The 25,403-nt window shown below is 41.7% G+C and overlaps 1 protein-coding gene across 1 annotated transcript in view; it reads left to right on the plus strand.

Annotated features, from left to right (window-relative positions):
• Positions 1-25,403, plus strand: part of npm1b (nucleophosmin 1b) — a 105,031-nt gene that overhangs the window by 30,453 nt on the left and 49,175 nt on the right. Inside the window, exons 5-7 of the mRNA XM_048546555.1 lie at positions 2,332-2,453; positions 11,673-11,779; positions 13,275-13,431. Coding sequence (XP_048402512.1) covers positions 2,332-2,453; positions 11,673-11,779; positions 13,275-13,431 — 386 coding nt within the window. The remainder of the gene's footprint in view (positions 1-2,331; positions 2,454-11,672; positions 11,780-13,274; positions 13,432-25,403) is intronic.

Below are 25,403 nucleotides of genomic sequence, written 5' to 3' on the forward strand. Positions count from 1 at the left end.
TACTAAAATGTGTCACAAATATTTGCAAATAAACATGATTGCACAAATAGTATGGTGGTTTCCTTATTCCTTCTAAAGTTGATTCAGACTAAGCATAAAATCAAAATACTGTGGATGCTGGAAGGCTGAACTAAGAACAAAATGTTGGAAATGCTGAGTCAGGAAGCACCTGTGGAGACAGTAACAGATTCTGGAGCCCCTTTCTTAACAACACTAATGTCTCCTTTCTCCTCGCACAGAACACAACACAACTACAGCAGTTCAAGAAGGTGTCCCACCCCTACCTCCTTGGACAAAAGTTGCTGGCTTAAGCCAATGACACCTGCATCCTGCGAACAAATAATTACAAAAATAACATTACATGTTGTGATGACCTTTCTTTCCAGGATAGATGGAGGACAGGGTAGATGCAATAATGCAAGATTCCATATGCAGTAACCAGATGTTAATGGAGATAGTAAAGAAACAGGTGCATAAATGAGGAATGAATGGCTATATGAATACCATCTAACTGCAATGTGAAGGAGGGAGTGAAACGACAATACTGAAGCAGCAAAATTAGAAAAGGAAACAACACTCAAAGTGAGATGATCGCAGAGGCCATCGTCTTCTAAAGAAGTTTATGCTGAGTTCTAAATGCTGTGGGAGTACCAAGCTGAAAAATAAAGTGCTGTTCCTCAAGTTTGCTGGAGCCCTGAATGGCTCCGAGATGGAGAGGTTTCAGACATGAGCAAGGTGGAGAATAAAAATGACAACCAGAAGCTTGCTTGTGTTAGGGGATTGAACTTGTGGAAGGTGTTCTACAAAGTGGTCACTCAGTCTTGTTTGTACTCCCGAGGAGCAATTGTGATGTGAGCATCACATACTGTGTAATAAATTGGCGAAGATGAAAGTAAATTGCCTTTTTGCTTGGAGGGGATGTTTGAGGCCTTTGAGAAGAGAGAAGGGAAAAGAACAAGGCAACTAGGGGGTAAGACAGTAAATGCTGGCCCATCCAAGGAAGCTCACAGCGCCCCCTTCTCTCCCCCCCACCCCCCCCCCCCCCAACCCCCCAATGCATTTTAAAAAAGCATCTTACATCAAGCAATGAATACTTGACTGCCTTTTTGCTTTTGAAGAAAATCAGTTATTGCGGCAGTTTCCTGTCCAAGGCCTCAATAGATGCAAGGTAGCATAGATACTTAGTTCAATCAGAACAGCCTTTCCATCCCAGCCTAAAGATTCCATCATAATGGAGCACTTTTACAGGTATAAAAAGACATCTTGATGATACAAGAGACGGTAGGGTGAAGCAGTTGGTAAATCTGGAGTTTTGGTTAGGTAAAGTACAAATCTACCTTTTCACATAAGCTGGATCAGGACAGCAGTGCTGAGATTCTATAGTATGTTTATAAAGACTCCAGGAGTCCTGGAAATGCACTATGGTGACCAGCTCAAAGAGAAGGGCTGGTTATGGTTTTACAAATAGATTTGAGAAAGCAGTTTTTTTTTTGTTAATTAAGTTTTGGATGATAGGAGGAAACCTCTGATAGGTTAAAAATGAAAAGGTTTGTTGCACAGATGCTATTTTTACACAGAAGTACACTTTGGGTTTATGTCTTTGTATCTCAAATAGTCTGTACATTCATACAAAATAAGATACCGTGAAGTACATGTGCCTGTCATGAAAGTGAAATTTGACAACTGAAATGTGCAGTAGGATCTCACTTGGTTTCTCATTTGAGAGTGTTGGTGGTCAGAATAATGGGCAAGATCCCAAACTGCTGAATACTGTTAATAGATCTTTTGATATATGGGTATGTCTACATGGATATATATTGGTGTGGGGTTAGCAATTCTTCAGTTAGGAAATGCCTGTTTTTCTTTCTACAGTTTTCATCCTTGTTTTCATTGCCTTCTGCTGTCTATCCTTAACTTCCTTCAGTGTTTGTCAGTTGTTATGTAACAGTAGATCTGAAGTACCTTGGGCTATTTTGGGCTGAAGCTGGCATGTAAGTAAAAAGTAAAGTGAAAGTCACAGTAGTCATATCAGACCATAGGGCTGCTGTCTCATTAGAGGCAAAGGGTGGTGGTTTGACCTGAGGGTCACCACGCCTCAGACAAGGGCAGGAAAGTCGAGAAGGAGAATCATTCGTGGTGACCTTGGCCCATGGAGAAACTGAATTCATGCTGTTGGTGTCACTCTGCACTACAAACCATCCATCCAGCCAACTGAGCTAATTTATTGTACCATCCATGCAACATGATTTTGATATAGTGTGGATATCTTTAGATTAATTTTAGTGTTGCTGTTTTGAAGTACTGAACAAGTACTTTCTGAAATAATTACAGGTATGTCTGACTCCGACTCCGAATCGGAGTCTGAATCTGAAGAGAATCACCAGATGAAGCTGCCTGTGAAGAAGGAACCTGTCAAACTGGCATTGTCCCCCAGTACACAGCACCCTGTTAAGGTATGGAGCAGAGGAAACTTTCACTTTTGTGTGGATCCTTGTTCAATTATGGATTAATCACTTTAAACCTATGGGTGAAAAATCTGAACTTTTTAAGTTTTAATAAGTGCAGTCTTGTCACATAAACCCTGGTGTAGTAGTGTAGTGTTTTTAGAGGCCACTTCCTGTGAGGTATGAGTCGTGGAGTCATACAGCTCCGAAACAGACCTTTCGGTCCGACCAGCCCGTGCCGAACATCATCCCAAACTAAACTAATCCCAAATGCTGCTGGGCCATAATCCTGCAAACCTTTCCTATTCACTTATCCATCCAAATGTCTCAAGTGTTGTAATGTACCCGCATCCACCACTTCCTCAGGAAGTTCATTCCACATGTGAGCCACCTTTTTGTGTAAAGAGAAAAATAAATTGTCCCCTGTCTTCTTTTAAATCTCTGTCCTCAAAAATATGTCCCCTAGTCTTCAAATTCCATATCTTGGGGAAAAGACAACTGCCATCAACTTTATCTGTACCTCTTGTTATTTTAATAAACTTATAGACGGTCAACTCTCAACCTCCTATGATTCAGTGAAAAATGTCCCACCCTATCCAACCTTTCCCTATGACTCAAACCTTTCATAAAATGCAACATCCTGGTAAATATCTTCAGAGAACAGAGGCATTGATCTTCACTTGAATTCAAGAATTGTTCATTGATCTCCCCTTGTTTAAAAATAATATTTTCCAGAATAATGCAGCCCTAGAGGAAGCAATAGGACAAATTTCATCAGTCTTGGCTTTGGAAAGGATCCTTTTGATTAATTTCATTTCTTCACTTCAAACCTTCAATAAATTTTGCTTCAAATATTTGACCAATTCCCTTTTGACAATTCCTTGTGGCAACTTCCACTTACCCTGGTGGTGCATTCCAGATCATAATAGCTTGCTGTGTTTATATATAAACAATATCTATTTTTCTCTTCTGTTTAGAGTTTTAAAGGTTCACAGCACAGAGAAAGACCCTTCGGCCCAACATGTCTGCATTCAAAAAAATGCCTAAAACACCCACTTAACTATTCTACTGCCATTTTCCAGCCCTTAACCCTTACTGTTAGAAGTGTGCATCTAAATATTTCTTGAATTCATGAGGGTTTCTGCCTCTATCACACTTACAGGCAGAGTTCAAGATTCCAACCATCCTTTAGGTGAAAAAGACTTTCCTCGTATCTCCGCTAAATTTTCTGTTCCTCCTTGCAAATCAGTACTGTCTGGTCATTTTCCCTTGCTGGTAGGATCAGAGTTCCTTCCTGTCTTACGGCCCTCGTAATTTTATATTTTTCCATTATATCCCCTTTCAATCTCCTCTGTTCTAAGGGAAAACATCCCCAGTCTGTTCAAACTGGCTTCATAACTAAAACTCTCCAATATCCTGGTAAATCTCCCCTATTCCAGCTCTTGGTTCTTCTGCTGATTACCTTCCATCTGTTCAATGATTCTGCTGTTGAACTCCTTTCCCATTTCTGTCTGTAAATCTTTGTAAATGTTTATGCTACATACGTATGAACATATTTATCCTGTACTTTCATCATACTCTAGTTCTGTCCTTGCATGTCTCACACCCTCTGACCTGCTGTTCATGAGATTCATCCCCTGTTCATTTCCCCTTTTCCAACTTGAGCGCTGACAATATAACGTCTCTTCTTGGTGCTACTGATGCTGATGTGCTGTCCTGCATCATCTCGCTTGTCAAATCTGAAGACATCTTTCTGCTTAGAGGTACAGTCCTTCACTTTCTGATTGCAAACTGCCACTCCCTTTTCCAATCTTGCTTTTTCTTCGAAATCCTTTTGACTTGTCACCTCCCAAATCTTTCCATCTATCTCAGACCTGGATGCATTGATCCCTCAAGCCAGGTTTTCATTCCTGCCGTTGTAGTGTAACTGGTCTTATGAAGTCAAAAACAGGATTGTATGTAATTGCCACGAAAGGTGAACTGCTCTTCAACCAGTTGTCTTTACCATCCTATAACAGCTGTCTTTTGTTGTCCACTGGGCAGAACTGGAGGTGCCATTGAGTTGTATCTCCCTAAAAGTTTTCAGATAATCATCTACAGTAGCTTCTCTCTTTCTGCTCACTGTGCGCCCCAAAAAATCTATCTATGGCTCCCTCCAGTTCTTCATCTACATATATCTTATGGTGACATTATCTGAAAACATTGCATTAGCTTTCATGTGTAAGTTGATAGCAGCAAGCTACACTGTCTTTCATTACCCTCCATACAGTACTGAAAAACAAATGCCTTCAAGTAATAGGTTATTGAGAATATTGAAGTAATTGCTTGAGTTCCCGTCTCAGAAATCTTTCTGCTTCCAACTCTCTCTCTGCCTGGCAACTGACTGACACCAAACATAGAAAATACATAGGAAAAACGTTACAGGTAGTTCCTTCGAGCCTGCTCTGCCATTCAACTTGGGGATAAATTAAAGGAAAGTCAATGGATAAGCAGTAGTAGACATTTAAGCAGATATTTCATAAAGCTCAGCAAAAATTTATTCTGAACTGAAAGAAAGACTCGATGTAAATGAACTATCTGTGGTTAACAGAGGCTGTCAAGGAGTGCATCCAACCAAAATCTAAGGCGTACAAGTCATGAAAATTAGTGGTAAGTGGGAGGCTTGGCATTGTTTCTAAAAGGCTAATAAACATGGAGACAATTGATCAGAACGATGCAAAACGACTGGTGGTCAAAACTGGCAGAACAAACACAGCAGTATGCAGACACTAGCAACACCAGAGCTTTTTGAGTCTCTGCGCACCATGTATGGACCGACCCGCCAACTTCAGGCCCCTTTGCGCTCTGCTGACGGTGCCAGTTTGCTTACTGACAAAGAAGCCATCGTGGACCGATGGACAGAACGCTACGAGAACCTCTTCGCGGACAATCGCCAAGTGCAAACAGCGTCCATCGAGAGAATCCCGCAGCAGGACATCAGATCCGAACTCGACCGCCCACCAACGCTGGATGAGGTTCAATCCGCCATCTCTAAGCTTGAAACTTCACAAAGCCCCCGGTATCAATGGAATTCCTGCAGAAGTATACACATTAGGAGGAACTTCGCTCCTGAACGAACTCACCAACCTATTTACACTCTGTTGGGAATAGGGTGAGGTGCCAGCTGATCTACGTGACTGAGATAGTCTCCCTGTATGAGAACAAGGGTGAAAAATTGGACTGTTCAAACTACAGAGGTGTCGCTCTGCTGTCTACGGCCGGGAAGATTCTCTCCAGAATCCTCTTGGACAGACTGATTCCCACCATTGTGGAGGACAACCTGACAGAAAGTCAATGTGGTTTTAGAGCGAACAGAGGCACATCCGACATGATCTTCGCACTACACCAACTTCAGGAGAAATGCCGTGAGCAGAATGTTGGATTGTACGATGCATTCATTGACCTCACCAAAGCCTTCGATACTGTCAGCCACGACGGTCTATGGAAAATCCTGGGGAAGCTCGGATACCCTCCTAAGTTCTTAACCATCCTACAGCAACTTCATGAAGGTCAGAGCGGCAAGGTGAAATACAACAGTGACCTATCACACCCGTTCCCCATCAGTAACAGCACGGAGCAGGGCAGTGTCTTGGCACCAACACTTTTCGCCGCCATCTTCAACATGATGCTGCAGGAAGCGAAGGAGGGCATCACGAACAGCACCTACATTTGCTTCCGCCCGGACGGCAATATCTTCGATCTGCATCGCTTCCTCGCTCGTACAAAGACAACACGGGAGCCCATCATGGAGCTGCTGTATGCGGACGACTGCGCCCTACTCTCTCACACAGAAGATGCGCTACAGACTGCAGTGACGCGCTTCTCCAAAGCTGCAAAGGCTTTCGGGCTAATGATCAGTCTGAAGAAGATGGAGATCCTGTACCAGAAGCCACCATGCAGCGCATACAACCCACCTCGAATCTCAATCGACGGCCATCCCCTCAACACGGTCGAACGTTTCATGTACCTGGGAAGCATAATCTCCAACAATGCTACAGTCACAGGAGACGTCGACAATTGCCTTGCAGAAGCGTGTATGGGGAAACCACTCGATAAGCATGTCGACGAAAATCCAGGTTTATAAGGCCGCGGTCATCACCACACTGCTCTACGGCTCCGAGGCCTGGGTTCTGTATTGGAAACAGATGCGGCGGCTGGAACGATTCCACCAACGTTGCCTGCGCTCTATATTGGGCGTCACCTGGCAGGACCGCGTCTCTAACAATAAAGTGCTGGAAAAGGCCCGGCTCCCCAGCATGGAAGCGACCCTTCTCCTGAAACAACTTCGACGTCGGAGCACGTATTGCGGACCGTCAACACCAGAATACCCAAGACAGTGTTCTTCGGGGAACTCTGTGACGGCAAAAGAAACTGCAGTGCCCCGCGCAAGCGCTGCAAGGACCAACTGAAGCAACAAATGTCTCAGGCTGGCATCACCTCAACAGAATGGCAAAAGCTGGCCTCTGACAGGGACGCATGGCGGAAGAAAACTACGACGGCGGCGGAGCAGTTCAAATGTTCGAGGAGAGCAGCTGCAGAGGACAGACCGAAACGCAGGAAGGAGCCCTCATCTCAAGCCCCACTGTCCGGAGCATTCCCCTGCCCGCACTGCCCCAGGATCTGCAGGTCCAGAATAGGACTCTACAGACACCAACGAAATCACGGATGAATCTCTTCCCAACTGAAGAATCTGCCTGATAATTGATCATGAAAGTTAATTGCCAAGAACTGTACAAAATAATTAACAAGACCTTCTACAAGTAAATAAGGAAGAGAATAACTGAAGTAAGTATGGGATCCATAGACAATGTAACTGAGGAGTTGATAGGAAAGCAAGGAAATAGCAGATAATTTAAACTGATATTTTGCATCGGTCTTCATGCTGGATGACACTATAAACATGTTGAAGATTACAAGTAAAGTAGTAATGTGAGGAAAGTAAATCTTATTCCTATTACAAGGGATAAAGTATTTGCCAAACTAATGGGACTAAAGGCAGTTAGCTCCCCAGGATTATGGCATGCATCCAAGAGTTTTAAAGGAAGTGGCTGCAGAGATAGTGAAGGCATTGGTAGAAATATTTGAGATTTTACTGGATTCTGAGAGGGTCCAGAGAACTGGAAACCTGCTAATGTGACACTCCTGCTCAAGAAGGAAAGGAGACAGAAAGCAAGGAACTAAACTACTGTTAGTCTACCATCTATCATTGGGAAAGCACTGGACCCCATTATTAATGATTAAATAGGACATTTAGAAAGGCAGAATGCATTCAAACAGAATCAACATGGTTTTGTGAAAGGGAAATACTGTTTGGCAGATATGGCATTCTGGGTCTTCCAACATCGATTGGACTACAGTTGTCGAGAAGGCGGTTTCCCACCACCAGCCAGCAATGCCCATGTCATATCGATGAATATAAAACAAAAATGCCAGAATTCTTTGAGGATTTGCAAACAGAGATGATAAAGAGCATTGGGATTTCCACAAAGTGCCTCAAAGGTGGCATGATAGCTCAATGGTTAGCACTATTGCCTCACAGCACCAAGGACCCAGGTTTGATCCAGCCTCGGGCGACTGGCTGTGTGGAGCTTGCTCATTTTCCCTTTGTCTGCATGGGTTTCCACCGAGTGCTCTGGTTTCCTCCCACAGTCCAAAGATATGTGGGTTAAAGAATTGGCCAAGCTAAATTCCCATAGGGATATGTAGATTAGGTGGGTTATAGGGTGATGAGTCTGGGTGGGATGCTGAGAGGTTCGATGTGGACTTGTTGGGCAGTTTGTTTCCACATTGTAGGGATTCTATTCTATTCCATAGGAGTTCTTAGTATTGGGGAATTGCATTAGTACAGATTGAGCATTTCTTAAAACACAGAAGACAGAGAGCCAGGATCAATCGCTCTTATTCAGGTTGGAAAGAGTTTGCTGATGGAGTGCTACGATGATCAGTGCTCAGGTCTCAATTATTTAACATTATTGACTTGGAGGAGAAGAGCAGAATATAATGAATCCAAATTTATTGATGATACAAAAATAGGTGGGAGGGCATGTTTTGATGAGGGCATGAGGATATTTTGAATAAGGAGTCAAAAACCCTTGGTAGATGATGTTAAATGTTATTTAAATGGAGAACGACTCCAAAAAAGCACACTAGAGAGAGCTTTGGGTGTTCTTGTGTATGAAACACAAAATAAAGAGCAGGCAGCTGAAACAAGTAATTAAGAAGGCAAATGAAATTTTGGCCTTTATTGCTAGAAGGCTCAATGGTTAACACTGCTGTCTCAAATCCCTAGGGACCCAAGTTCGATTCTCCTCTCGGGCAACCGTCTCTGTGGAGTTTCCACAATTTCATTGTGTCTCTGCGAGTTTCCTCCCACAGTACGAGCATGTGTAGGTTAGGTGGATTGACCATGCTAAATTGCCCATAGTGTTCAGTATGTGTAGGTTGTGTGGACTAGCCTTGGAAAAATGTGGGATTTGGGGTTGGGTGCCTTTTGGAGGGTTGGTGCAAACCCGATGGGCCAAATGGCCTGCTTCCACACTAGGGATTCTACAATTCTGAGAGGTTGGAGTTCAAATCCAGCGAAGTCTTGGTATAACTGTACAGAGTGTTGTTGAGGTTCCATATTCTGTACTGCCTTGGTGCTGTATTTTAAGAAGGGCATCAGAGGCAGTTCAAAAGTGATTTACTAAGTTCACTCCTAGGATGAAGAGGTTGATTTATCAAGAATTGGAGAGTTAATACCTAATGATATTGTCTCTGGATTGTTAATTGGGGGACCCAGGTGGTGATCTTGTCATTTAGTCATTTATTGTCACCTGTATCTTCTAACAAAAATAAAAGTGAATAGTATTTAAGTCACTATGTGACTGCACCTGTATTAATAATAGAAGGCCTGGATAAGAAAAGACATTAAGACAAAGTCTATCTTAGTTCAGTTCCCTGCTCCTGTGTTCGGGAATAGACAGTACTGCTGCAAACTGCCACACGGGGCTACTGGATTACCAGGCTGCTGGAATACTGGGTTGGAAGCCGCTGCCGAAGCTGGCCAACTGCATCAGGCTCTTGTCGATTTTGGGAAGGAAGATGTCTCAAAACACGCCCAAAGGAGTCCCAGGCAGAAACCACATCAATTCTATGTTCTAACTCTGCAGCAGCTGCTAGCCCTCGCTGACGTAGCTGCCGATACCAAGCCCCGTGCTCATCCCTCTGCCAGCCACTTCCTTGACGTTGCTTCTAGAGTCCCACTCTGGACTCGTCAGCTGCCTTACCACCAGTCTCTGGATCCCGCTCTGGGCTGTCTAGCCTGGGGACCTTGGTTCAAATCACAACATGTCAGATGGTGGAATTGAATTCACTAAGAAAAAAATCTGCAGTTAAGAGTCTAATGATCATCACAAATTCATTGCCCATTGTGATGAAAAATCCATCTAGTTCACTAATGACTAATACCCTTTAGGAGGAGAAAACTGCCATCTTTGTCTTGTCTGGCCTACATGTGACTCCAGACCCATAACAATGTGGTTGACTGTTAACTGTCCTCTGGGCAATGAGGGATGGATAATAACTGTTGGTCTAGCAAGTGACGACCTCAGCCCATGAACAAATGAAAAGAAAAATAAGATTCGGAGGGGGTTTGACAGGGTAGTCATTAAGATGTCTCTCCAGTTGTTCAGGTTACCTCACACTAGGGAACAAAGTTATGGAATAAGGGGTCATTGATTTAAAATTCACATGTAAAGAAATTTCTTCTCTGAGTGAATGTCTGAAATTCTCTATCCCAGAGAATTGTGAATACTAGATCACTGAAAATATTTAGAAGTTGTAGATAGGTTTTGGAAATAACAGGGAGTTGAGAACCATGCTAGGGTGGCATGAAAGAGGATTTCTACCTGGGGTACATTAGCCATGATGTTGAATGGTGCGATAGAATGACTGGCTGATTGGCCTACTCCTCCTCTTACATTATGTTCTTTGGAGTACCCTAATTTTAATCTACCCGTTATTTCTGTCCATGCTGTCAGCTGCTTAAATCTTGACCTCCAGAATTCATTCTTAAAACCTTGCTGCCTCCTCTTCTTTCCTCCTTTTAAGGCTTCTCTTAAAATCTTCTGTTTTAGAAACACCGGATCAGTAATAGGCCATTCAGCCTCGTGAGCCTGTTCCACCATTCAATGAGAACAGTGTTAATCTGTGACTAACTGTTTATTCCTTAATATTTTGTTAAACAAATATATTATCTCTTCCAGATTTAAAACTAACAACTAATCCTCGCATCAGTTGCTATTATGGAAGAGTGTTCCAAACATTTACCACCCTTGGTGTGTAGGAGTGCTTCCTAACATCTCTCCTGAGTTTTAGAATCTCCAACCAGTGGAAATACTTTATCTACCTCCCACCCCTTTTTCCTGTTAATAGTTTGAAGACTTTCATCAGATCACCCCTAACCCTTCTAAATTCTAGAGAAAACAGGCTGAATCCCTATAATCTCTCCTCCTATTTTAAACCCTGAAATCTGAGTATCATTCTTGAGCACCTGTGTTGTACTCCCTCCAATGTCAATATGTCCTCCCTAAGATGTTTGGTCAACTTTTTGGCTCCTTACACTAATACCTATACCTTTGTATAAAAATTCCCCTTATAATGCTGCTGCTGCATCTTGAGTCATTGTATTATCTTAAAGATGCTATATGCTGTAGGCTGCTGTGTCTTCTCCCACATTACTTCATTTAAACTTAAGTATCCGATCTACTCCTATCTCTCTTTTTGAGCTACCTACCTTCTCTTCAAATACATCTGTACCACTCACTTCAACCACTCTATCTGCATCTTTCATCACTCACTCTAGGTAAAAAAGTTTTTCCTGAGTGCTTGAATGGATTTTTTTTTGTGACAATACTGCGTTCTGCATTCAAATCCCTTAAGTTTTAATTTCTGTCTATTGTGTCCAATCCTTCATAATTCTAGCAGATCACTTTGCAATCTTTTTCAGAGAATAGAGCCCCAGCATGCTCAGTTTTTGCCTTCAAGTGTGATTTATTATATAATGAATTATTTCCAAGGCTGCTGACAATCTTAATTTCCTCATTGCTGGCCACCCTCTTCAGTACAATGAGTCCAGATATTTTCCAATTAACAGGTTTTCCCATTCTTGGTACTATTGCTGACTCTGATAGTCTTTTCTGTTTATAGAAAAAACCAGAGTTAGAAAAATCATTAAAAGATAAGGTGATGACTGATAAAACTGAAAATGATGATGATGCCGATGATGAAGATGAAGATGATGACGATGAAGATGAGTAAGTGTGTTCTTCACTTCCCCCTTCCATTTTTTTTTAGGGGCATTGAATTAATGAAACTCCTTATCATTCTGGAGATACAAGTACATTACAAGAGGAACATTCTTCTGTGTATACTCATGTAATCTGACCACTATATTATTTCATGTGGGAGCACAGGTGGTGTTCAGTAACAATATAATGAACGCACCGAAGCTGAACAGAGGTTTTGAATAGTTTTTGACAGATTTAATAGATGCAGAGGAGTATTATCAGCTGGAATCTCGTTGAAAATTGTCTGGTTTGGAAATTGACAGAAGGCCGGCTGGTGCAGGTACAGAATGTTTGAAGGAGTCTGACCAGCAGCCTTTATCATGACAAAGTAGAATATTGCTTATATGTAGTGTGTTAGATACTCAAGACTTAGGAACAAGCTTGAATCTAATAGACCAGTTCAACTAACTTTATATTTTACACATAATGAAAAGATGTGCAATTTACCATTCTTTCTGACTCCCGAAATCTGATTTTAGCTTCGAAGTAGTTGCTTGTGCCTGCTATTGCTATTGTTGCGCCTGTGTAACATGTCTACAAACGTTGCTTTTCCGGGCATTTGTCTGATGCCTGGAAGTTACAAGGAAATTAACGGTGTGATTTCATTATGATGTTATAATTGAAATATTTTTAAAAAATTGACATGGCTATTGGATGCAAATTAATGTCACATTGCTGTTTAATTACTAATTGAGCAAAAATTATTGAGGGAATTATTCATAGTTGTTCAGTAAAATAGGTGAAAGGCGCTCATGTTAGTTGTCCCTCAATTCAAGGATCATGTTAATTGAGGATCATGGGTTTCTGCCAGAGATATTCATGACTCTTCAGCAACCTGATTCTTGAACTTTTGTGTGCGTGGGCAGGCAGACCCATGGCATTGGGTAATCCAGAGGGCAGGATTTCCTCCCGAGAATATTACCACTTCAGGGAACTACAACTAGATCGTCCCGGGTTGGGTTTTGTAAGGGAAAAGGTGGAATTCCATGGTTTTGATAAATTGGTCAAGGATGAGCTCAAGCAGGGGTAAGTGCAAAGAATCTTGATTTGAAAGCCATGTGTCTGCATGCTGTAACAGTAAGGGTATGGATGATTAAATTTTCAATGTCACATGGGTAAAAAGGAACAATAAGAAATATCACTTGAAGTATTTTAAAAGGCCATAACTCAAGACAAACTTTTTTACCTGCAAATTAAAATGCTGTAGATGATGTAAATCAGATATGAAAGTAGAAAATGCTGAAAATGCTCAGCTGGTTAAGCTCCTTCTGCGGAGAGGAAAAAAGTTAATTTTTTGATTCAGTGACTGTTGAACTTGAAACATCTGTTTCTCTTCCCACAGATGATGTGTGACCTGCTGAGTTCTGTTATTGCCTTATAAATTGTACTGGAACCCTTAATTGCAGTAGGTATTGTGTATCATTTACTGAAGGTTTGCTGAATTTTATACCTGGTATTCTAGGGAGGAAGATGATGAAGAGGAGGACGAAGATGACGAGGACGAAGATGACGACGACGACGACGACGACGACGACGACGATGATGATGATGAGGAAGAGGACGAGGAGGAAGATGACGAGGAAGAGATTGTGAAGACTACTATTAAAACACCCATTAAAGTGAGTTAACGTTACTCTTATTTGAAACATCAAAAATAGGAACAGACATAGGCCATTTGACTCTTTGTACCTCCATTTCATATAATCGTGGGTGATTATTGTACTTAGTAACCTGTTCCTGCTTTTGTCTTGAACCCACTGATCCCTTTAGCCCTAGGACCTATATCTATCTCCTTAAAAGCATTCAATGCTTTGTCCTCAACTACTTTCTGCAGCAGACAATTCCACAGGTTCACCACAGTGTCGGGGAATAAATTTCTCCTCATCTCAATCCTGAATATAGATAACTAATACTTTTCCTCCGATTTGTGAGGGGCAAAGAAGCTATTGATACTTATAGTTCAGAATCGTGATACCGCTGGATTTGAATATGAAGCCATGAACATGATGGGATTCAACCTTTTCACATTAGTGCAAAGGAAGTCTCAGGGCAAAGGTCAAACTCTGAAGTGTTAGTTCCACATTTTTGTTTTACAACTTCTCAAGATAAGGGAATTTACAAAATTGATCCAGATAAATGCTGTTTGCTGTGGTTGAAAAATCCAGAGACTGAAAGGCATAACTTTTTTGAAAAAATACAATCAGTAGCAAGATGGTAAGATGGAAATAAAACTGCTTTCCAGCCAACTGCTAATGGAGCTGTGGAATATGTTACCAAGTCTATATTAGGCCTTTGAAGGTGGTAAGACGTATTGAAAGAATAGTTGACAACTTCATAAATGGAATTACTGAGTACAAAAGTTGAAGAGATATCCTGAACTGTAGTAGAGATCAGGTTAGGCTACAAATAGTGTATTGCACTCAGTTTTGGTCACCAGGCTGGAGGACAACTGTTAAACTGAAGAAGCTGATGTTATACTTTTTAGGATAAAGGATATTCGTTCGAAATGCTAAAAAATTAAAGGGAGATGGCGGTATCCTGGTAAGGTCACTAACAAGTAATTTAGGGGATCATTGGTTCAAATCCTAGCAGAGCAGCTGGTGAATTTAAATTGCATTATTAAGCCTGGAATTACTGAGACCACTTTTTTTTGTTTTTAAAAAAAACTATCCTGTTCACTCATGTCTTTGAGAGATGGAAATCAGTTGTCCTTATCTAGTCTGGTTTGTGTGTGATTTTAAAATCCACAGCGATGTAGTTGACTCTTATCTGTTCCCTGAAGTAGCCCAACGAGCCACTCAATTCAAGGGTAGTTAGGTATAAGCAATAAATACTGGTGAACCATGGAATTCTTGAAAAAATGAAAATAATCTGTTAGGTTTATGCAATCTCTTACAATTAGTTGACTGGGAAAATGATGTATGATTTGGGATAAAATTTGTACCTGGGTCTTGAGGAAGCTTTAATGACACGGAATTTTGTGTTTAATAGGGTGCTGGATGTGGAAATCATCAAGTATTTCAAATGGGAATTGGGTGAAAATTGTTTGGAAATGAGCCTACAGGCCAATAGGAATAGAGTGAAGATTGGGACTGACTGGATTGTTTTACAGATATCCAAGTGGCCATCTCTGTGCTGTAATTACTCCTTAACCTAAAAAAAATTCCAAGACAGGGGTGGCATCAAGTTAGATATGTTTTTAATAGCTTTATGCAGCACTGTGGCTCTCAGGCGTGCTCCCACATGATTGACATGCAACCAAAATCACTAAAAACAACAGGAAATGTAAAGATCCGATGGATGGATGTCAGAGTTCCTCAGCTCCCTCCCTCTAACCAAAGTTTTTTTGAACCTTTGGTCATTTTTGGTTAAACATTCGTGATACAATTGGCTGAGACAAAAATGCTTTATAAAATGAGGTTGTTCCTTAGATACCTTTTCAGGAGGAAGTACATGATTTGAATACTTAGCCAATTTTATTTATAACTTTAAGGAAACAACTAAATTCGATATCACCGAGTTTAACGTGATCATGGTTTTCAGTACATGGGTTTACACCATGCTGCCACTAGGTTGTGCAGTTTAACTGAAACCACCAGTTGCATGTCTGCAAGATGATCTGCAAGCCTGTAATGTCGTAAGTTCTCTCGAGAGCCATTATAGGGGATTTGAATTGTAAGAATTTGTTTGAATTTTCCTAGTCCATGTCACTTAGAAATTTGCGAAATCTTTCATTTTCTATTCTTTATATTTAACAACTGCTTTTGACTTTGTAGCAGGTGTAATTTCATGGACGTGTAGGTGAGGGGAAATAATGCCGCTATTAAAGTAGGGAAATAATTGCCTATATCATGCAACAACATTAAAAATGTATGTACTCGGTACATGGTCATGTATTCTGCTCTCAGTCACTTAATATATAGTGTAGCTCCATGAGCAATACGTGAGAAATTAGTGCGGTTAAGCCCCAGTCAAGAGGCGTTTTCTACATTGATGGTACATTTCGGCACTCCCTCAGTGCTCACAGTCAAAGCTTTTGTCCTTTACGGGTGAGAGATTCCTTCTGCCATTTCAGGTGGGCATAAAAGATTCCATGGAGACTATTTTCATGTAGAGTAAATGTTATGGCTGATTGTTTACCCTGCAACACAGTTAAGGAGATAACTTGGTTATCACGCTTTTGACTGTTGGACTGTGTTGGGCATAAGGTTGCTGCCACGTTTCAAAGAAAAAAGAAAATTACAGCAGGGGAACAGGCCCTTCGGCTCTCCAAGCCTGTGCTGATCCAGATCCTCTATCTAAACCTGTCGCCTAGTTTCCAAGGATCTGTATTCCTGTGCTCCCTGCCCATTCATGTATCTGTCTCGATCCATGTTAAATGACGCTATCATGCCTGCCTCTACCACTCCGCTGGCAGCGCGTTCCAAGCACTAACCACCATATGGCTTTTCATATGACGGAACAGTGACTACACTTCATTCGTACTTTGTGAGCTGTAAAACACTTGTCTGTCACAGCTTCAGGACTTCCACCATTGGAATGCAAGTCTTGCCCTTTTGCTATTGGTTGGGAAGTAGTCACAATGTATGTTTTGTTCACTCTTCCAACACTGCTAAACCTAGCTTGCATTCCTTCTGTGGAAAAATGTGACTGTATGGGCTAACGTATTTTTGTTTCTGCTTATAATTATGTATATGTCTAATTTGTGTAATCTTCCCTGTCATATTTCTCTGTCATCTACCATAACCATCCCTCCATCCGGTAGGGAAATGGCTAGTCTTTACTGCATAAGATCACCTTGCCATTGACCTGTTCTCTTCTGTCATTTCCATGCAGTTACTTCACGGGGTCGATAAATGTTGAGGCATGATACAGACTGAACAGAGGCGTTCTTTGCTTCTCTAGAAGTGGAGCTCATAGCTTGGTGACTTTTTAATTCTGGCAGTAAAGAGAATGAGCGTGTTTTGACATACATGCACCTTTTGCAAAATGATTTGATAGTCTGTTCTCCTTGGTGGCTGGAAGTAGAGAATGCTGCTGGAGTTGACCAAGTGTTGATCCCTGATGAAGAGGATCAAGTAGAGGAAATGGGGAGCAAGTGATATGATCTGCATGCCTGGCAAGAAGTGGTCCAAAGCTCAAAGGAGAAACACATTTCTAAACCTGTCCGAGAGATAGGGAAATTCAGTTAATTCAGTGCCTACTTCAGTGGAAAGGAAATGATACCTTTTATCAAGTGAAGGAAATGTATTAGAATAACCCGCATGGGTTCAGCCCGTAGAGCAGAAGATACTATAATTCAAGTCAGGAATCTACGCTCCCGACTTTGCCTGGATGAGTACAGTTCAAACAATATTCAATGTCAACGTTCAGAATGAAGCCGCCTGCTTGCTTCGAACCCAGTCCACCATCTTCAACATTTGCTTCCTTCTCTACTAAAACACAAAGACACCAGTGTGTTCTATCTATAGGGTGCAGTGCATCAACCCAGTAAGACAAGCAGAATTCTGGAGGAACTCTGTGCAGATCTTGCAGCATCAGTGGAGAGAGAAGCAGAGTTGATGTTTTGAGCCTAAAGACTCTTTTGACTTGAAGCATTGACTCTTTCTTTCTTTGTCCCCAGATGCTGTAAATCTTGCCAGGTTGTTCCACAATTTTCTGTTTGTTTCAGATTTTCAGCATCTACTGCTGTTTACACTTAATTTCAGCAGTTAAATGACTGAACCTCCTCTCAACCCACTTTCTAAACTGACCACAACTACAGCTTAGAAGGTTAAGGGCAGCAGATGCACAGGAACCCCACTATCTGCAAGTTCTTCTCTAAGTCACCTACCACCCTATGTTGGAACAATATCAGCATTCCTTTACTGCTAGTGGATTAAAACCCTGGAATATCCCAAACATCACTGGGTGTGTCTGCATTGTAGAGAAAGGCAGCTCACTACTTCCTTGTCCAAGGCAATTAGAGGTGGGCAATAAATGCCGGTTTTGCCTGAGGAGGAGGCCAGGTTTCCATCCTCTGATTGCAATCCTGGAAATCTCTGCTAGACAATATGCTTTTGCTGGCATTAAATTTGCTTCAACTGTGATACCTTCCAAAGGAGGAATGGTACAATAGCACCTATTAGTCAGGTTCAATGTAGTGATGTGAATATTGCCCAGAATACACAAACTTCGCTTTTCTTAAAGTTGCCAGCGGTTACTTGGTCAAAGTATTCACAGTTGGTTCCCATCCATCTGTTAGCCAGTGCTTTGAGAAGATGATAGAAATGAGCACAATGGGGGGGGAGAAAAGAGCCGCTCATTTAAAATAAAAATGAACTTGCCATTAGTTGAGGCCACAATTAAGTCACTTGCTTCAGAATCTTGCCTAAGATCTTAAGCTTAAATCATACTCCAGAGACTTGAGGATTTAAATCTTGGGCAACTCTTCCAATACAATATTGAGGAAATGTGCCATAGATGACATGTTGAACAGAGGAACTACTTGTCCTCTGATTTGAACAAATGTAAAGTACAGCGCAGGAGCAGGTCCTCAGCCCTCCAAGTGTGTCACATTGCTGTGCACAAATTGTGTCATTTCTTATAATATTGGCTAGGTGATATGGTGGCCCAGTGGCTAGCACTGCTGCCTCATTGCGCCAGGGAACCAGGTTCAATTCCAGCCTCAGGGTGACACTGTCACATTCTCCCCATGTCTGTGTGGATTTCCTCCGGTTGCTCCTGTTTCCTCCCACAGTTCACACATGTGCAGGTTAGGTAGATCAGCTGTGCTAAATTGCCCGTGGTATCCAAGGACTTGCAGGCTAACTGGATTGGCAGAATTACAGGGATAAGGTAGGGGCGATTGTCTAGGAGGGATGCTCTTTAGGGGATCAGTGTGGACTTGATGGGCTGAATGGCTTGTTTCCACACATTAGGGACTCTATGTACTCTCTATTGAGAATGTCTTGAGGTTGAGAATGGTATGATATAACTGCAAATTATATTCTTTCTTTACACATTCAAAATTAACAAAGTTAAATTCAAGTTTAAAATATTATCAATTAAAAAAAGTCTGAAGTTAAAAAGTATATAGTGAAGAAATAGTTATTAGAGTATGTAAAGAAAAAAGCTAATAGCATGTCCTGCAGAGTCTAAATTGTATGTTTCAATCATTTAACTTGAGACAAACTCTCAACCTGTTGAAATATGTGGTTTTGAATTTAATCATATGGGCCCAGCTTTGTAATCTCTCCTTTGCTTTCAGTCAGTAATTCCTCAGTAGTTCTCCATGCCAAGAAAAAAAGGGCCTAGCTGAACAAAGGATGTTTTCTTTTCCTCCTCTCCAGCTGATGACATGGCTACATTCACTTCCAACTGGTGCTTTTGTTGGCCGCTCTGTGCACCTGGGCTTTTTATTTTCAACTCAGGAGATTAACACACGAATGTGGCAGAAAGAAAGAGGGAAAAAAAAAGGTGCTCTGTGCTGCAGCAGAGCCAACCTTACATCAAAGCGCTACCTGCAACCCCTCTTATTTGTTTGTGTGCGGGATTCCATCTTTTTGGACAAGGGGGGTGGGTGGATAAGGAAGGGAAACAGAAGCCGCAAACATAAGCGTTACGCTTATTCATTATATAATCACCCTGGCTGTTTCTGGAATCATGTTTCAGCCTAAGAACTGGGGTCACCGTGAAGTTTCAGAAGATTGGTGAAGCTTAAGAGAGATGAGCAAAAGCTTTTCTCACCTCTTCTATTGACACAATAATGATTGGTGCCCTATCTTGCTGCTGTTTGGCCCCAAAGTCATTAACCCATAGACACTTGCTGTCTCACTTAGTTGAGACAGACTTTCTGTACTCTTAAGTCCAATTCGGGTGCTGGTCTGACCGTACTCAGAGACTTGAAACATAACCAAAATAGACACTCCAGTGCAGTACCATGGGAGTGTGGCACTGTCAGAAATGATGTTAGGCCAAGACCCTTGTTTACCACCTCAGGTAGTTGTATGTATTCCACAGCACCATTCATAGAGAACATCCCTCCCTATAACAAACCCTAGCGATATCCTTGTAAATTTCTTCTGCATCCTTTCAAGTTTAACGACATCTTCCCTAAAGCAGGGAGGGCAGACCTGAACGCAGCATTCCAAAAATGGCCTAACCAATGTCCTGTCCAGCCACACCATAACATCTCAGCTTCTACAATCAATGTACTGACCAATAAAGGGAAGCGTACCAAATGTCTTTTTCACTATCATGTCTACCAGTGACTCCAATTTCAAGGAACTATGAACCTGCATCCCAAGGTCTCTAAAGACAGGTGCAAGAATCATTTACTTCAGTGGAACTTATGGGAAATTGCTGTGTGCAAATTGACTTGTGTTTCAACAGTGTCTACGGGGCTGCCCCGAGTTATGGATCACGACGCAGTTGAATTCCACACTTCCCAACATATACTTCATTTAAAGCCCAAACTTATTCAAGCCCAACAGAAAATATTAAAAAGTATGGCCCCTTAAATTAATTCTAGATGATACACCCTTATGATTATTCTACATGTATTTCACACAACCTACACTTTCTCTGGATTCTGTAACATTGAGCCCTAAAGAAAATAAAAATCAAAATATGCTAATATTTGTATTGTCATTTGCCAACATGTTACTGACTGACATTTGCTCAATCGTAGTCAGTGATTTTCTATATTGGAGGTGTTCTTTCAGTCATCTGCAGTTTCATCTTCCGTACATATTAACTCATTCAAAACTCTGTTAACTTTACTGTTACTAATCCCTGTTCAGTCATTAACCCAGTGCTCACTGACAAATTGGCTACAACTTAAAGAACAGCTTGATTTTGAAGTCTTCTCTTTGGTGTTCAAATACCTCCATGACTTTGTGCCCTTCCTAGTTCTGTAACCTTCCCCAGCCCTACACACCATTTCTAATTCTTTGCTATAAAATCTTAAAGTACACCTGTAAAAGGGGATGTTAAAGACACTAAGTTAAGCACAGTTTGTTGCATTGTGACTTCCTGTCTTCCATACAGACTCCTTTTGGAAAGCTTTTAGAAACTGTTCTTGCTTTTTATTAATGCAAGAGTAGCCAATTAGTGCAGAGCAAGCTCCATCAAATAGCAATACCATAGAACCTCCTACAGTGTGGAAGCAGGGCATTCGGCCCATTCAGTCCACACTGACCTTCCAAAGAACATCCCACCCAGACCACCATCCTATCCCTTTAACCCTGCAAACTTTTGATTAGCCATGGAGAAGAGAAAGGAACCAGGTAAAGCTCTAAATTTAAAGAGATATAAGTTTGATGGGATGAGTAGGGATCAAATCAGGCTAAAATAGAACCAAGGATTGATAGGAACGTGTAATGAAACAAAGGGTGACCTTTAAGGAAGAGATGCTTCAGGCAGAGGGCAGCAAAGTTCTGACTGTGGCAAAGATAGGGGAACAGAAACTAAGGGGCCCTTGGATGATGAAACCAAAAAGCAAGTCAGTGTGATGTACGAGGTGAATTCTTCAAGTGAAAATCGGATAAAAAGAAATGAAGAAGAAAATAAGACTGGCAAAGAGAGAATGAGAAGGAATTAAAAATCATTATCTGGCTTGTAGTTGAACGAGGTAGAATACAAAGTGCCCATAAAAAAGCTAGTTAACTAAATTGACTTGGATGTCAGTAACAGATTCACTTTACTTGGCTGAAGGGCAAAAAGTAGTCAGCTGTTGAAAATGGTTTTTTTTTGGACTAGAGGTTTGGTGCTGGGGCAGTTTTGCTTTTGAAATGGTGATCAGAATACAGACCAAAAGTTTGAATTTGCCAATAATGCAACAGTTGGAGAGTAGAAGGCTGTGAATTGACGATAATAGGAAATGGATAGGCCATCAGAATGATTGGCAGAATTTAATACAAAGATAAGTGATGTATTTTGAGGGAAGGGTGAGGGTAAAGCAAGTAGCCTTACTGGTGCCATTCTAAATCTGCAGAACAAAGGGACCCAGCAGTGAAAATGCATGGATTTTTGTAGGTGGCGCGACAAATTGAGAAAATGGCTAGCGAAGACCTTTTATTACCAAGAGGTATTGAGCACAAGAGCATGGGAATTATACTGAACTGTTACAAAGATGTGTCAGAGATAATGGGAACTGCAGATGCTGCAGAATCCAAGGTAATAAAGTGTGAAGCTGGATGAACACAGCAGGCCAAGCAGCATCTCGGGAGCATAAAAGCTGACGTTTCGGGCCTAGACCCTTCATCAGATGGGTCTAGGCCCAAAACGTCAGCTTTTGTGCTCCTGAGATGCTGCTTGGCCTGCTGTGTTCATCCAGCTTCACACTTTATTATCTGTTATAAAGATGTGATTAGGCCAAAATTAGAGTTCTGGTCACCACTCTTTAGGAAGGGCGTGAGAATCTTTGAGAGGGTGCAGAGGAAATTTTATCAAAATGGTGCCAGAGATGGTGGATGCAAGGTTATTGAGGTTGAGGTTGTTTTCCTTGGAGCAAAGGAGATTTGTGATTTAATAGAGATCTACAAGATTATGACAGGACTGGAAAAAGGGCTATTCCCATCAGCATGTGAAAACCAAAAGAACTGCAATTGCTGCAGATTGGGAACAAAAACCGAAGTTGCTGGAGAAGCTCAGCAGGTCTGGCAGCATCTGTGAAGGAAAAAAAATCAGAGTTAACGTTTCTGGTCCGCTGACCCTGAGAACCAGTTCTTCCAGACTTGCTGAGCATCTCCAGCAACTTCTGTTTTTATTCCGTCAGCTTATGTTGCATACAGTGGAAGACAAAAGTTTAAGGATTTTGACGAAACATCCCAGGGGAATGTGAGGAAGAACTCCTCAATGCGGTAAGTGATAGCAAATTTGAATTCATCCATTAAGTTGGTGGAATGCAGAGACAATCAGTGATTTCTAAGGAAAATCAGATGACACTTAAAGGAAATTAATTTAAAGACCTACAGAGATACGATGGGGGAATGGGCCTAACTGGATCACTATATGAACAGCCAGCATGGTCACAAGGGGTGATTGAAGAAGCTGAAAAAGAAAATTTTGGATAAAATAGCACTATAATAATAGAAGAGATAGTCGCAGAATTAGGCTCTTTCGCCCATCAAGTCTGCTCAGCCATTCGATCGTGACTGATATTTTTCTCAACCCATTTTCCTGACTTCTCCCTGTAATACTTGATCCTTTTACTAATCAAGAACCTATCTATCTCTGTCTTTATAGACACAATGACTTGGCTTCCACAGCCTTCGCTAGCCATGAGTTCTACTGATTAGCCACTGAATCATTGGCACTGGGCAAGAACAAATATAAATGCTGTCACTTTAAACCTCCTGATTTTCATTCCATAACTTGATCTGTTAACATCTGGATGTTTAAGGTAAACAATATCAACAAACAATGTTTGAATTTAAATAGCACAGAATTTACTCTGTCACCTTCTCTTTGTAGCCCTATTACATTTTGCCACATTTCCTCGCATGTTGTGAAGCTGAAGGGACAAGGTGTGGGGCATCACCATAGGAGAGAGGAGGAAATACATCAGCCAGCAGCATTTGAGAATGCCAAGGTTGCAGAGTATCGCAGATGATGGAGATCTGAAAGATAAACAAAGTGCTGGAGAAGCTCAGCAGGTTTGACTGCCTGTGGAGAGCAGAACAAAGTTATTGTTTCCAGTCCAGTGTAACTGTTGAAGAGTTCTGAAGCAGTTATTTTGGACTCAGAATGTGAACTCTGCTCCTCTCTGAGCAGACTTGCCGAGTGATTTTCCTCAGCACTTCCCGTTTTTAAATCAAACACTCAAGCTGGCATCTCCCTATCACAACCTCAGCTTGTCTCCGATTCAGTCAGAGCTGTACGGTGTGGAAACGGACCCTTTGATCCAACTCATTCATACCATCCAGATATCCTAAATTTATCTAGTCCTATTTGCCAGCATTAGGCCCCTATCCATCTTAAACCCTTCCTGTTCATATTTCTATTTAAGATGCCTTTTAAATGTTGTAATTGTACCTGCCTCCACCGCTTCCTCTAGCAGTTCTTTCCATACACTCACCCTCTGCGTGGAAAAAGTTGCTCCTTTTCACTTTCCACATCAAGCAGATGTTCACCTGCACATTCGCCAATGTGGTATACTGCATCCGCTGTAACCATTGTGGCTCCCTCTACACTGGGGAAACCAAGCGGAGGCTTGGGGACCACTTTGCAGAACACCTACGCTGGGTTCACAGTAAACAACTGCACCTCCCAGTTGCGAACCATTTCAACTCCCCCTCCCATTCCTTAGGTGACACGTCCATCCTGGGCCTCCTGCAGTGCCATAATTGTGCCACCTGTAGATTGCAGGAAAAACAACTCCTATTCCGCTTGGGAACCCTGCAGCCCAATGGTATCAATTTGGATTTCACCAGTTTCAAAATCTCCCCTCCCTCCATTGCATCCCCAAACCAGCCCAGTTTGTCTCCGCCTGCCTAACCTGTTCTTCCTCTCCTCCCATCTCAAGCTGCACCTCCATTTCCTACCTACTAACCTCATCCCGCCCCCTTGACCTGTCCGTCCTCCCTGGACTGACCTATCCCCTCCCTACCTCCCCACCCATACTCTCCTCTCCACCTATCTTCTCCTCTATCCATCTTCGGTCTGCCTCCCCCTCTGTCCCTATTTATTTCAGAATCCTCACCCTATCCCCTTTTCTGATGAAGGGTCTAGGCCTGCAACATCAGCTTTTGCGCTCCTAAGATGCTTTTTGGCCTGCTGTGTTCATCTAGCCCCACACTTTATCTCTATTATAGACTGCAGGATTTGGTTTTCTGTCTCACTGATATTTCTTGAAGGATAAATGCACTGGGAATCTTCCTCTTCTGTTTAATGTACAAATGAGGTCTCAGCAGAAAATTCTCCAAGTCTAAGACTTCCTCAATTCTGCACTGTATTTTCAAGCTAGATTGTCTACCCAAATGCTAGAGTTAGGTTTGAGATCACAACCCTTTGCAGCTGGAGTACTCCTGTGTTGATCTGCCAACTTTAAAAAGTTATTCAAGTTTTTTTTTAATAGAAGAATTGCAGCAGAAATGCATTTGGCAGTTCTGTAGTTCAGTTTGCGTCTGAGGCAATCTTGTAGAACACTGTATACCACTAAATCATCATCAAGATTTACATGGTATTGAATATTACTTTTACAAAACGTAAATATTGATTTTAAAAAAAACTTAAAGAACTGTAGATATTGTGAATATTAGACAAAAACAGAAATTGCTAGAAAATGTCAGCAGGCCTGGCAACGTCTGTGGAGAGAAAGCAGAGTTAACATTTTGGATCATGTGACCCTTCTTCAGACAATAGATATTGATGATCAGGAGAAGCTTTGGACCTGTCAAAACTAATTCTTCCAACACCGTAATTTTTCCATTGTCAGCTTTCCTGACAAAATGCATCGCTGCTTTTTCAGGAAAGTACTGTGAAACCCTGTCTCTGTATAACTAGTAGAAAGTTACTTTAATGTAACTCCTTGAGTATGGCATCTGGAAATGTAGTAATAGGAGTAGGCCATTCAATCCCTTGAGCTTGTTCGGCCATGCAGTGAGAT

The sequence above is a fragment of the Stegostoma tigrinum genome, chromosome 1 (genome assembly GCF_030684315.1).
Source record: "Stegostoma tigrinum isolate sSteTig4 chromosome 1, sSteTig4.hap1, whole genome shotgun sequence".
In the NCBI taxonomy this organism is placed as follows: Eukaryota; Metazoa; Chordata; class Chondrichthyes; order Orectolobiformes; family Stegostomatidae; genus Stegostoma; species Stegostoma tigrinum.